The sequence below is a fragment of the Staurois parvus genome, unplaced genomic scaffold (genome assembly GCF_062004578.1).
Source record: "Staurois parvus isolate SC_StPar_1 unplaced genomic scaffold, SC_StPar_1.0 ptg000594l, whole genome shotgun sequence".
Lineage (NCBI taxonomy): Eukaryota > Metazoa > Chordata > Amphibia > Anura > Ranidae > Staurois > Staurois parvus.
In genome coordinates this window covers 1,459,660-1,474,616 of record NW_028318390.1, presented here as the reverse complement: position 1 = coordinate 1,474,616, position 14,957 = coordinate 1,459,660, and the positions used below count along the sequence as shown (strand labels likewise).

The 14,957-nt window shown below is 39.2% G+C and overlaps 1 protein-coding gene across 2 annotated transcripts in view; it reads right to left on the bottom strand.

The window, feature by feature from the left end:
- The window catches only part of LPCAT2 (lysophosphatidylcholine acyltransferase 2), a 428,744-nt gene that overhangs the window by 158,323 nt on the left and 255,464 nt on the right, over positions 1-14,957 (bottom strand). For both annotated transcript variants that reach the window (XM_089692556.1, XM_089692557.1), the window contains exon 11: positions 7,961-8,086. In XM_089692556.1, the coding sequence (XP_089548682.1) occupies positions 7,961-8,086 (126 nt within the window). The remainder of the gene's footprint in view (positions 1-7,960; positions 8,087-14,957) is intronic.

The following is a 14,957-nucleotide window of genomic DNA, read 5'->3' as shown; positions in this document are numbered from 1 at the left end:
TCTGTGTATCCAAGAAAGAATCCAGGCCTTTTATAAAGCAATTCACTGAGCTGGCCGGAACAAACTCTTGAGGGAGTCTAATCCACATGTTCACAGATCTCACTGTGAAGAAACCTTTCCATGTTTGGAGATTACATTTATTTTCCTCCAGACATAAAGGGTGCCCCCTTGTCCTCTGTGATGATCTTAGGGTGAATAACTCTAAACCGAGTTCACTATATGAACCACTTATGCATTTATACATGTTGATCATATCCCCCCTTAATCTCCTCTTCTCAAGAGAGAATACATTCAGTTCCTCTAATCTTTCCTCATAACTGAGCTCCTCCATACCTCTTATCAGTTTGGTTGCCCTTCTCTGCACTTTCTCCAGTTCCCCAATGTTATTTTTGTGAATTGGTGCCCAAAACCGAACTGCATATTCCAGATGAGGTGTTACTAATGATTTCTACAGGGGTGAACTGATATCTCTCTCTCTGGAGTCTGTACCTCTTTAATACAAGAGAGGATTTTGCTCGCTTTAGAAACCACAGTTTGGCATTGAATTCCATTATTAACCTTGTGATCTGTGGTGGTTTATGAAAGGATTTATTCTATTTATGAAGGGCGGTGTCCCTTTCCCTTAGATGAAATATTACAGTGCCTCCAGCCGTCAAATACGGCAAATATTTAATGAACCAATAATTGGGACACCTTGATAATTTGATCACCACTTATTATTATACCTTGAATCCTTTTAGCCAGTATGATTTCGTACCATACACACAAAATTTGCCTTATAATAGATAAATATAAAAATGTATTTATGTACAAAAATTATATATATTAACACAAAACGCAAAAGACGTGATGAATGAATACTGGTACACACGATCAAAGATATACTATACCAATATCATACACAATACAATATTTCTAAATAATGATAAACAAGATTACAATATTTCTAATGATGATAAAGATTAAAAATTAAATTTTAATAATAACTGATAATTTAGAGTATCTCAGAGGTCATTTTCTCTCATAACGTGGCCATAGGAATGGGAGAAGATATTCCCTGATAAATTATACTCTAACAAATAAAATTTAATAATTTATGAAATATGTAAATTTGCAATATGACACCAAACAATATCTAGCAGTAATACATGGATCTCTCTATATATCTACACACCCAATGCAGTTGTTATCACTCTAAGGTAATTCTTATCACTCTAAGCACATAGGAAATATGCAATACAATATTAGATATAGACAGTCTCACCACACCCAGAACTTGGACTATGACACCTTCCCAGTGGATTCAGCTGGCAATGGAAACGCCTTCAGAATAATGGCCACAGGGCAAGTGATAGGTAGTGTAGGAAAATGTAGGATAGTAGAGATTCAGAGAGTGTAGAAGTTTAGTAAAAAGTTTTTAAAAAGTTTGAAAAGATTAAGCAGTAGATCTTCAGATGGATTTCAGCCTCGTCAGATTTCTTCAGCTTGTTTTTCTTTGGCTCCAGTGAGATTTTTCAGTGAGTCTTTCAGTCAGTCTTTTTTTTTTTAGTGAGGTTCCTCTTTTTTTCCAGTGAGGTTTTTTTTCTTAAATGAGGTGCATGGCTTTTTATACCATCTAAACTACTGTTCTAAAAGACCCTCCCAACAGGCTTTTGATTGGCCGGTCGAGAAGTGTATGTACCTAAGCTATCTCTCACCTGTCCACCAGGTGGCAGTCAGGTACCATAGAACAATTTGAGTATTGATGATGACTCACACCTCGGTTGGAATCCAAGGTGATTTCAGGTATTAAAATATAGGTCTCATCCAGATATATATATTTGATTATACCTATAATGTCCTGGATAGGAACTATAGAAGATATATGTGTATTCAGTTATTCATTTCCCTGAGGTACAAACTTGTGTGAAAACATTTGCTTTCTGATAGAAATCTATTAACTGATACTAATTCACAAAATATCTTACTTTTCATCATTTCATACTCAATTTAGTGATATACAATCCCCAACTCTGCTGAATATATTTTTGTTTGAGAAAGCATGTGAATATTGTGTCTTTCTTGTAATGTCTCTGTGGGTAAAAATATAAGTTCTAAGCTTTAACTTTTAGTCTTAAGAATGACAAAGTACTGATGTTTACGTCCATTGTAAAGATAATAGGGCAACAACCAGTTGTCCTTGTAGTTTGAAAAGACTTTTTGAAAAGACTGTTGACTCATCACTCTCTTCAAGGCTTTGTTTAACCTTCTCAGACTTACAAGTATGGTTTCATGTATCGTTAACTTGTCGGTGTGGTGACTCAATGTTTAGAGGTCCAAAGTCGTATTTGACTGTCTAATTAACTTTTGTAGGTGCACTTTCCTCAACCCCAATATACAAACAGTATTTGTTGACATATATACACTTTAGCTAGTCTCATAGTGGCCAACCTAAGCTTCTCAGGATTGTGGATCTTAGGCCACCTGTAGATATTCAAACAGTCTATTGTCTCTGGAAGAAACCCTTTCACCCAGTGTTTGCATTTAACTTCATTAGAGGGTCCTTTGAATTTCAACCAAGAAAAGTTAACCCTTAACAGATGGCTAGGCTGGTTGGCTGTTGAAATGAAGTTTTGTTTTTGATAAATAATCTCAAAAGGCACTACAGATCTACCAGAACTCCCAGATCCTTCTCCACCATTGATTCCCCCAATTTTACCCCCCTAGTATATATGATGCATGCATATTCTTAGCCCCCAAGTGTATAACCTTACATTTATCAACATTAAACCTAATTTGCCACATAGTTGCCCAATTAAACAGTGCATTGAAGTCAGCTTGTAAATTGGAGACATCCTGTAAGGATGCTATTCCACTGCACAGCTTGGTGCCATGTGCAAAGATTAAAATGGTATTTTTAATCCCATTTATCGTTTATAAATATATTAAAAAGTAAGGGTCCCAACACTGAACCTTGAGGTACACCACTGACAACCCTAGACCATTCAGAGTATTAATCATTAACTACTACTCTCTGAATATGTAATTTTAGACAGTTTTCTATCCATTTACATACAGATTTTTCCAAGCCCGTAGACTTTAATTTACACATTAGCCATGTGTGGGGAATGGTGGCAAACGCTTTTGCAAAATCCAAGTATACTTCATCCACCACTACCCCTCTGTCCAAGGTTTTTCTCACCTCCTCATAAAAAGAAATCAGATTTGTTTGTAAACTTCTGTCTTTCATGAATCCATACTGTCTGTTGCTTAAAATATTTTTTCCAGCAAGACCTCATCTATGTGGTCTTTTATTAAACTCTCCAGTATCTTCCCAACAATAGGAGTTACATTAACTGGTTTATAATCACTTGGTAAAGATTTTGACCTCTTTTTAAATATTGGCACCACATTGGCCTTACGCCAATCCAGTGGTACTATGCCAGTCATTAACCACCTCCCTCCCGCCATATAGTAATATGACGGGCACAAGGTGGTTCTCTCGTTCTGGGAGGACATCATATGACGTCCTCCCATTTTCACTGTGCATGCGCGGCTCAGGGAGCGCGCAGCGCGGCGAACTGTGGTGCACTGTGTCTCTCGGACACAGCGGATCACCGATCACGGAAAGAGCCGAAGATGTCGGCTCGGTCATGTGACCAGCTGTGTCCAATCACAGGAAACAGGGAAATGCCAGTTATCGGCATTTCTCTCCTCTCGAGCTGTCAGCTCGAGAGGAGAGGAGAGCCGGTAATCGGCTTTCCGCGGAGGGGACATGTACACTGATCCTCAGGGCACTGATGATTAGTGTGCCCTGATGATCAGTGTAGCCCGAGCAGTGCCACCTGTCAGTGTCCATCAGTGCCTTATATCAGTGCTCATCATTGCCTCATGCCAGTGCCCATCAGTGCCACATATCAGTGCCTACCAGTGCACATCAATGCCACATAGTGCCCATCTGAGCTGCCTTTCAGTGTCACCCATCAGTGCCAGTCAGTGTCACCTATCAATGCCAATCAGTGCCACCTATCAGTACTGCCAATCAGTGCCGCCTATCGGTGCCAGTCAGTGCTGCCTATCAGTGTGCATCAGTGCCGCCTAACAGTGCCATTCAGTGCCGCCTAACAGTGCCAGTCAGTGCCGCCTATTAGTGCCAGTCAGTGCCGCCTATCAGTGCTGCCTATCAGTGCCATGTATCAGTGCTGCCTTTCAGTGCCCATCAGTGATGCCTGTCAATGCCCATCAGTGCCACCTACCAGTGCCTCCTCATCAGTGACCATCAGTGCCACCTATCAATGTCCATCAGTGCAGCCTATCAGTGCCCATCAGCACAGCCTCATTAGCTCACATCAGTGAAGGCGAAAAATCACTTATTTACAAAATTTTATAACAAAAACTGAGAAAAAACTTTTTTTCAAAATTTTCAGTGGTTTTTGGTTTGTTTAAGAAAAAATAAAAAACCCAGGAGGTGATTAAATAACACCAAAATAAATCTCTATCTGTCACAGAAAAAATGATAAAAATTTCATATGGGTACAGTGTTATTTGACTGCGCAATTGTCATTCAAAGTGTGACAGCGCTGAAAGCTGGAAATTGGCCTGGGCAGGAAGGGGGTATAAGTGCCTTGTAGGCACGTGGTTAAAGAGTCCCTAAAATTTAGAAACAATGGCTTTGAAATGACAGAGCTCAATTCTTTAAGGACCCGTGGCTGTATGCCATCCAGTCCAGGTGCTTTATTCACCTTTATTCTGTCTAAATATTTCTGGATCATATCAATTGTGATATCAAAAACTAAAATGGGATCCCCAGCACATATAGATACAGATAGATATATATAGAATATGCAGACTAACCCAGGTTCAAGGGTGGTGTTCTCAGGACCAAACCATACAGTAGAAAAATTGACCAGTAGGTAAAGAACCCACTAGGAATGAAGTCCTCAGGAAAACATACTGCAGCTTAAAACGTAAAGTTTGACACTTTCATGACAAGGTACAAAAAGCAGCAATGCCCTCCATCCTACACTGTAAAATCATGACAAGATTGCCATACAATAAAATACCCCCCCCCCCCCCGGGATCCCGGTCCACACTATACACACTCACACAAGCACTGCACACTCTATCGGCCAATGAGATAAGACACCATGAAACCCCTGGGATTATGTGGTGTCAGATCATGAACAAAGGGACAACCAGAATATAATGGGAATCAAAGAGACAGTGCACAGATGAATGGCAGGATCAAACTGATGAATGCTGGAGCAAACTCAAGCAGTCCTCAAAAAGGAGATATATGAGTGGAGTCGATCCAAGTATAGCATGACAGGTAGTCCTCAAACTTCCCATGTATAGACAATGCTTCATAGAGTGATGACATAATACTTGGCTCTCATATAGAGTGGAATAGCCCTCAATTAGAGAGTAAATGTGACACATCCAGATCAGTGCACTGGTATAACCAGAAGAGGCAGTCAATAGTAATGCGTTAAACCGTGCAGGTCGATCCTTTGAGCCTGTGTGAGATCATGAAATTAGATGGCAGACACATATGTTTCCCGTGAAGGACAGTCCACTGTAATATCTTCAAAGAGTAGATGATGGTTGTGGTGCCAGTATACTGTAAATGTGAGGCAGGTAGAGTAGGTATTAAAGTGGATACCGACAGTGGTGGGTGAGCTAGAGAATGAAGTAGTGGTGAACCGCCGTCTGCTAGCGTAGCGTTAAGAGCAAGGAAATTAAATTTCTATGGCTCAGCCGAGCCCTTTGCAGTAGATGGGAGTTCCCCAGTGTATTGCTGTCTAGGTACAGGAACAAAGTCCGCTCACCTAACCCTGTGCTGTCATATGTCATGGTCTCTACCTGCTGCTAAGTATGAGGTGTGGAGGCATGCGGTGTGGTCGTCCGGGGGTGAAGAGTCTGCCTGGTGATCCAGTGTGCAGTGGTCAGATGGTGGAACCGCGTGGAGGGACCGGAATGGCGAGGACACGGGCGTCACGATACTGTGACGTCAACGCGTTTCGCCCACTGAGTCACATGAGCTTCTTCAGGATTCATATCAATTGTGAGCCAATGTGGATCATCTGGAGCTGTGTCAATACCATGCCCATTATGGACAAGAGCTCCTTCATGCTCCTTTTTATACATGAAAGGAAAGAGCCACTTAACATACTCCACTAATCATGAGTGTCTTTTATTTGATATTGAGAGAGATGGTCAAAAAGTTGAGGCTTATCTCAAAATGTCTAAAAGTTGAACTTTATCTCAACCCTGTCATTTAAAAAAAAGGTTAAAAAGACACACCAGAACAAGCAGATTTTATGCAGCATAACCTAACAAACCATTTGTGGATTTGTGGCCATGAGTGTTATTTCATGTTATTTTGTGTTATTTCAAAATATTTTTCCTGCTTGGCGTAACTGCACAGGATGCTTAGTGAGTCAGTCTGAGTGTCTCTATCCAGGGTAAAAAAAACTGCACAGGACACTGTGTCAGGAGAACACCAATTTGACCAAAATTCATGATTTCAAATCAAACTGGAATCTTGGAATTGTTCAATGCATCCTGAATGTAACTATAATTTCTAATAATACCTGCTTAAAACTATAACCCTTTTATCCTCAGACAGAGTAACATTATGAAATGCTTTAGCTAAATCTAAATATATTACATCAATAGATTAAAAAAGATTTAAAAATATTTTTTCATGCTAAAATGTAATGCTAGTAAGACAGGAACAGTGGGGGTTATTGACTAAAACTGGAGAGTAAAAAATGTGGTGCAGCTCTGTATATAAATCAATCAGCTTCCAGGTTTTATTGCCAAAGGTTAATTGAACAAGCTGAAGTTAGAAGCTGATTGGCTACCATGCACAGCTACACCAGATTCTGAGTGCACCAGTTTTAGTAAATCTACTCCAATGTTTCAGTCTTATTTTATTATTAGATTGTTCTTCACTGAATAATTATTTTTATATTTTTTCATAATTCTCCCCAATAGTTTATACACAACAGGAATCAGGCTTGCTGATCTACAATTGGCTTTCTTTTTAGCTTTTTCAAAATAATAGCATACAATCTTTTGTGCAGTACTCTTGTTGGACTGATCCAGTTTAAAGTGTTAGATTTTTAGATATACTCTGGTGTTTTTTTATACAGTAGTTACTGATTGTTTCTAGCACACAGGGGTGAGCTGTGTTTATTAATTTTGTTCAAGGAGAAGTAGGGCCAAAACTCTTTTGGCCCTTCTTATCCTGTGGGTCACAGGAGTGCACTTAGTTCTGCACTCCAGTGACCCAGATTCAACCGAAAGCAGGCTAAAGTCCACTGTCAGCTGATGTCAATCAGCTGTTCCTGACACTGGAGGGATCCTGACTTTAATGTCTGGATCAGCCCAGATGCCTGAGCGGAAGCTGGCTCGGCCTCCCAGTGCACCCTCTACAGCCCAGCACTCCAGTGAGCTCTGGAGGGGCAGAGCAGATAGCTGATGACTGACTCTTCTTTTTATTGCATAACTGCACCCCTTTTGATATAAGTCTAGTCTCATGTGGATAACGAGGATTGGTTACCTACAATATTCCCACCATATAACTTAATCAGTCAATTTTTCAAATACATGTCCATTAGCAGAAACACACCATATCCAAGACTGCTCCAAAGTTTCATAAGAGTGCCTTATCTTGGTCATGGGACTGATATCCTTATTACCACCCTGGATTTTTGCAATGATCTGCAGTTCCTGTAAGAACCTACCCCTTGTTGCAATACTCTATAACAATCTCACTGATATTTTGTATGAACTGGACCTACATTTGACCTGCCTGAATAAACCCTACAAGATCACTTTCTAAGCTCGCTAGGAAGGTGGGGGGAGCATTCCAGAAGCTTCCAGTCTTGCTTGCAGCACTGTCAGGGGCAAAACTGTAACAAAAAAAAGAAATAATAACATGGATTTAAACATCCCATACCAAAAAACGTATTACCTTAACTTCTGACTGATTTTTGTGAACTCCACAAGGCCAGCCTCCATGGGTAGTGTTAGATCTCTGGCAGTTAACATTAGCCTGCAGTCTTCATAGGTATGATCAGTTACTGGCAGTCCTAAAGCCCTGAAAAAAAATATTACTTGCATGCTTGTTATGATGCTTTTTTCTATAACTATTATACATTTTTTTGTTTATACTTCATTACCAGTAAATATATACAATACACAGAGTAGCATAACAGTATCTGTTCAGAATAGGTACAATGGTGTAACATAGATGTATGCTGTCACAGCGTGAGGAAAGTACTGCCGGTAACCGTCCAAACAAACATCTTCACTGATAATCAGGGCACGGATAATCAGTGCTGCCCATCAGTGCCTTCAGTGCTGCTCAACAGTGCTGCCCATATGTTTCCAACAGTGCTGCAAATCTGTGCCCATCAGTGCCGCCAGTCAGTACCCTTCAGTGCTACCTATTAGTGACCTTCAGCACCGCCTATCAGTGCTGTATATTAGTGCAGCATGATCAGTGCGTCCTCATCAATGCCCACCAGTGCTGCCTCATCAGTGCTGCCTATCAGTGCAAATTAGGGTTGCCTATAAGTGCTGCCTATCAGTGCAGCCTCACCAACGCACATCAGTGAAGGAGAAAAATTAAAAGTTTGCAAAATTTTATAATAGAGACAAAGAAAACTTTTTTTTTCAAGATTTTTAATCTTTTTTCACTTATAGTGCAAAAAATAAAACTCCCAGTGGTGATTAAATACTACCAAAAGAAATCTCTATTTGTGTGAAAAAAATTCTAAAAATGTCATATGGGTGCAGTATTGCATGACCGTGCAATTGTCAATTAAAGTGCGACAGGACTGAAAGCTGAAAATTGGCCTGGGCAGGAAGGGGGTAAAAGTGCCCAGTAGGCAAGTGGTTAAATAAAATCATATTTTGAGCTATTAATGCAAAGTTTAAAATAATTTTGGCTATGGCTTTCACAATTTTAGAAGCTTACATTCCATGTTGCAGATTAGCCATCAGTGGGAGCTAGACATGTGCAATTCGTTTAATAACAAATTGAAATTTGGAGTGGAGTGGGTGGCCGACATTGTTCTTAACAACTATTACTCATCTGTTGTCAGTGGGATTCCGTGATAACAGCAGAGTGGGCCCTCCCCCAATACATACCAGGCCCTTCGGGTCTGCTATGGATTTTGAGGGGAACCCCACGCCAACATTTAAAAATAATTGCATAGGGTCCCCTACAAAAATCCATAGGCCATAGTAGGTCATGGCAGGTAATAGTACATAGTACCCCTACTCATTCACCAAAATAATGTCAAAAGTAAATCAAAAAACACAAGGACAGTTTTGACAAGAGCTTTATTTAAAAAATTAACAAATAAACATGTCCCTGATGTAAATCCAGCTTCAATCATGATGAACTTTGACTTGCATGAAAAAAAAATCCTGCTATTTGCTGAACACGACTGGTCCCATCGAGAAACACTCATCGAATGGCAGCCACTTCTCCCCCTTTGCTAAGTAAACATAGGGGCTGGGTCACCCAGGAATGTCACCAGATGACCACACCCATATGACATCATGGTTTGGATCTCTGAGTGACATAATGGGGGCATGGTCAAAGAGTTAATTAATGGATATAGTGGAGGAGGAGAGTACATAAAGAGAGCAGTGTTCTCTGACCAGTCTTCCTTAAGAAAGATTGGCGGTGTCCAATTGAATCGTGTCAGTATATACAAGAGGTGACATCACCAGAACATAGGGCATTGCTGTAGAGTGTGCACTGTTTTTTTACTATTATATGCAGGCTGGTTGTCAGTGGCCAGGGCCTGTTTGTGTTAAATTGATTAGTACTCCTCTTCCTTGCTCTGCTCCTATTGTAAGATACATAGTGTGAAACTGTTTAACATAGTAACACCATAAAAGAGAAGGGGAGGAAAGATGTATTACCATGAAAGTTCAGTCCACTAACTCACCAGCTTGGTGTGGGTCACAGTACCAAAAAGCATATAACAAAAAAAATGCTAAGGAAGAACCCCTAGAAAATGAAGGTACTACAAGTGACTCAAGTATTTTAATTAAAAACTTGCACTTTTTTGAAACCACGTAAAAATCGACCAACGTGAAAATCCACATTACAAAAGTAAGTATCCACCCATCGCCATTGAAAACATGACAGTTGTCAGTTAAAAATTAGGGAGTCCGGACTCAATGTGATTGGTACAAGATGTCAACCACCAGATAATACTGTGTCTCATACACCTGACACCTCTGCTAAAAACTGAGCATGCAATTTAAATAAATCCAAGATAATACAAAATAAAGAGGCAAGGTCAGGACACAGTATTGGAACTGGCACACAGATTGCATACAAAGTTTGCGCTAGAAATAGATATAACCATCTGTGAGGATCAAACATTAGTACAAGGACATAGAGCTCTTCCCTGGTGTCAAGCTGACATTATTCATTTTTAAAACCCATATGCAGACATATGCAAAGCTTGAATAGATCTCGCTATAATGGTGTAAACTGAGCAGGAGGATAATGGCAAATGGATACTGGATGGGGCTTTTGGATGTGACGTCACAACGTTTGGCAAACTGTCGGCGTCTATGGATGCCGAAGGAGGCTGTGTTGTTTTTACTGTGAACGCTGTTTATGCTGGTGTCGGCTCGGACACCAGTTATTGTAAGTGCGATAATATGTTTTAAATAAATTCCTTTTTTTACGTTGCTACACTATGAGTTTTTTCCTCTCTTGCTTTGTGAGTCCATTCCGAGTTTGAGAAGATGTGTATGCCACTCTCAATTGTCCCATATACGCTGGTATTCATCTGTAGAGCATTGCTCCCAGAGTAGAAGCGTTTGTGCTGGTTTATAACCTGACCAGCATGTTGCTCTGGTGAGTTTATTCAATTTATTCTGTGGTGGATTTGAGCACAGTGTTTTGTGTTTTCACATGAAAATTGATTAACTGAAGATTTTTAGCAAATTTTTTTGGTGTTGGACACTTAACATTATATTTGATATAAATTACTTTTTTGTGATTTAGAAATTCAAAATAATAGCATAATTTTTTGTTGTTGATGTTTAAATATCTTTTTTTTACCTTTTTTAATACCTTTTTTTTATTAATTTATATGCACACCTTGTGAGGGTTAGGTTATGCTGCTTTATATATTTTGATATGCATATATAATTTATATTTATTTATTTTATATATTTTTTCAAGTAGTTGAATATTTTTGGCGCTGTCCATATTCTGAATATTACAGCATATTGATTCCCCAGGGGAGAGATAAATAGGGATTAGCAGCCATGGATATAATTGGATATATGGATAAGAGACAAGTTGATCTGGATGAAGTATTTAATTCCACAAGTATAAATAATGGGGTTAATCTTAAAGCAAATAAAAATTTGGTGGGATGTGAACACTTTAGAGCTTTATATTAAAGAAAAAAATTACCCCTAGAAGATTGAGGTGGGATGTACCAACAAATGATCAGTTAATTGAGAAGGATTTGATGGAAGAAGGGTTTTTGTTTTTTAATTGATGTGAAAGTAAATTGTTAGAGCTCATTGTTAAAAGAAGACAGGTGAAATTAAAAAAAGTAGACACACGTATTAAAGAGCTTAAAGAAATTATGTTGCCATTTGTTAATACAACTGAGTATAAAGAGAAATCTAAAGTAGTGCAAGAATGTATCTCTAAAGTGAATAAGGATACAAAGAAAAAGAAAGAAAAAGAAAGAAAAGAAATATAAAAGAGATACAGATGATTACAAAATTAATAAAGTATATAAATGGCAGGATGATATAACTATTGAAGAGTGTGATTCTAGACAGTCAACACCTGAAAATAAACATGTGAGTTCTATGATCGCCAATTTACCAATCAAAAAAGAAAAATACACCACCCCCAAAAAATAAAGTGCAATTCCAAAGGAATTTGGAGTATGTACCATCTACCCCTGACGGAGTTATTCAATATCAGGGTTATCAAAGCGATGGGCGTGGTAAACCGATGAGGGGTTTTTCTGGTTATAGAAAGCCTGGTTGGCAGAGAGATAATTGGCATAATAGAGGGGGTTTTCAGGGAGGTTTCCCTGGAAAGGGGGGATTTTCAGAACTTCAACAGAGGATGGAATTTTGTACCGAGAGGTTACAGATCCCAGGGAAGGGGGTGGAGAGAACAAGAGGAGAATGGTTTGGGGAGAAAAAAAAAGAAGGTACAGAGGGAAAAGAGGAGGAAAGCAAAAAGAAAAGGAAAAGAGAGAATTAGGAACAGGCATATTTAATTTGAGTAAAGTTAATTTAACTGATAGAGAATTGAAAGTGCTAGATTTGGATCTTAAATATGTTCCACAGGCCTATTTGAATAAGTTTGATGCTTTTATAGATGTACAAAAATTTGTGAGAAAATTAAATATAAAACTGTTTTTAGAATTGCATAAAGATAGAGGGGGTGGGATTGCACCCAGATTATATACAAAATTTCAACATAGTAAATTAAGAAATGCTTCAACATTTAATCTGAAGAATAAAGGTAACGAGTTTTTGGAAGTATTTAAAAGTATGGTGGAGAATGACATCAAAATAATTGAGAACACTGGGATTAATCATTTTCCTAGAGACATAGATCAAGGTATTAGGGATTTGGAGAAGAGAAAGAACGTAGTCATTAGAGGAGCTGATAAAGGAGGGAGCATTGTAATTTTAGATAAAAAAGATTATGGAGTAGAAATGGATAGGTTATTGAATATCAAAGATACATATAAAAAATTGACCTTGAATCCCACTAAAAAACTTAAATGTCAGTTAAAGAATATTATTAAAAAAAAAGGAAAAGAAATAGGAGTTCTTAATGAGAAGGAGGCAAAGTATTTAATGTTAAAAAACTGTATTTGTGGCCTATGTAGAACCCCAGAGAAATGCAGAAAAGGGTTATACGGCACCTGATTGCGACAGTTGAACAGTGATTGGTACTGTCGCGATCGGACTGATGCACTGGTGTTGGAAATTCAATCCCTAACTTGGTGATTCAAACCGTTCCTGGTCCAATCGACTTTGGAGATTTTAGTACCCAGAACGTCCTGTGGGCTGGTACAGGAACACCCCCCAGAGTTGATTGGCCAAGGGCTAATGTCCAGCCTACGTCCATATTCCCATAAATTGAGGACCTGGGATATGGATGTTGTGATTCGTATGGAGCCAGTTCTATTGACTGACGGATTGCGGACTTTCTCTGACTTGCTCCAGTCGCAGGATAACTCTTGGTAAAAGTTGTATTTCTGTTTTTATTTCCCTTTTATTTTATAGTCAATAGCCAATTGTGTGTCTTCTTGTATTTTTTGTATTTTCTGTAACTTTTTATACTTTGTACATATTTTATGCACTGCCCACTTTCGGGATATTAAATCATAAAATGAATAAGTGACTTCTGGGTACTTAAGCTCGGGCTCATATCTCCAAAGAGATTGTATTGTATTGTATTGCAGTGTCTTTATATGCTCGGTCAAGTTTATTGCTAATCTGTATGCAATTGCCCTGCATGTTGGCAGATTGCATGCAGATTGTAAAGGTAACAGGTCTGCCAGACGGAGATCTGTGTGTGTGTGTGGTGGCCCAGCAGGCCAGTAAAACTGTCTGGTGGTGGCAAGCTACCGTTTGTGGTGTGTCTGGTGTGAGGGTGTGTGGACAGTGGAAGAGTGATGAACACCGGGGTTCTAGCTTGTAGGATAGCTGGAGGAATCCTAGAAGGGTGTGTCGATTGCTAGGCTGCTCCTCCACCCTTAGTGTGCACCAGATTGTATATAAGATTCATGTCTGCCTGTGTGTGTGGTCAGCCAGCTGGATTGGAGTGGAGTCTCCCTCTAGTAGTGGCCAGAGGTAGTGCGGGCTGTTAAAGTATATCATGGCTGGTCTTATATACTTATATATATTCAGATTAAGTCCCCCTTTTTCCCTCTTACCCCAAGTCACGGCCACACTTGCGCGCCTTGGTTAGCTAGTCGCTGTGGGCGTGCGCGTGTGGATTGAATCCATGACAACTGGAATAGCTAATATAGAAGATAACAATCTCAATCAAAAAAGAAAAACTCCCAAATTAATCTCATTATTCAGTCTGTGTGGAATTAAAATACCCAACTTGTAAATTCAACATTTTTCGTGCTGGAGAAGGACTTTGTCAAAGTTCGCTCTCCAAGCAGATAGTTTTAAAGCAAAAAATCCCTTGACTTTAAAATCCGTAGTGAGGCCCCCATGTTTTTCTTTGAAATGGAGCGCCAAGGGATTTATCTTTTCCCCATCTTTGGGTTTGTTATTAATCCTAATAGCTCTTAGGTGTTCACCAATCCGGACACGAAGGGGTCTTTTTGTCTTGCCCATATAAAATTTCTTACAGGGACATTCAATCATATACAGTACCCTATATGAGGGGTATAGTGAGCGCTCAAATCAGAATAATCACAATGAAAAAGAATACAAGGTAATGAAGATAATCGTCAAAACAGCTGCATATGCACCAACATAGGAACCCTAAAAACCTAGTGAAAACCAATCAATAAAAAAGCGCAGTGCTGGATAAATAGTTATCACCAATAAATAAATAGTATCGCTAATACAGTAGAAAATTATTATAAAGTGAATAATGCGCATCAATAGGCACAAAGTAGGAATGTGATAAGATCACAAAAGTCTGAGACTCCAATAGGTGTTCAAAATAGCGCAGCTTTGATGTGATCAGGTCAGCAGATAGGTGTTTCCTTCACATATAATCGATAGTGACTTCTGGTGAAAATCTGTGCGATCCAATCTGTGTGATATTTATATAAAATGCGCACTCACCAGATGCACATTAAGTATGCGCATTAAGCAGAATATGACTCTGTAGGGAGCTCCTTTAGGTAGATCTGTCAGCCAGCCTGGAACAAGGATCCCTCCTCTGAACACAAGCTTCCTCTGCAGTCACGCTTCCT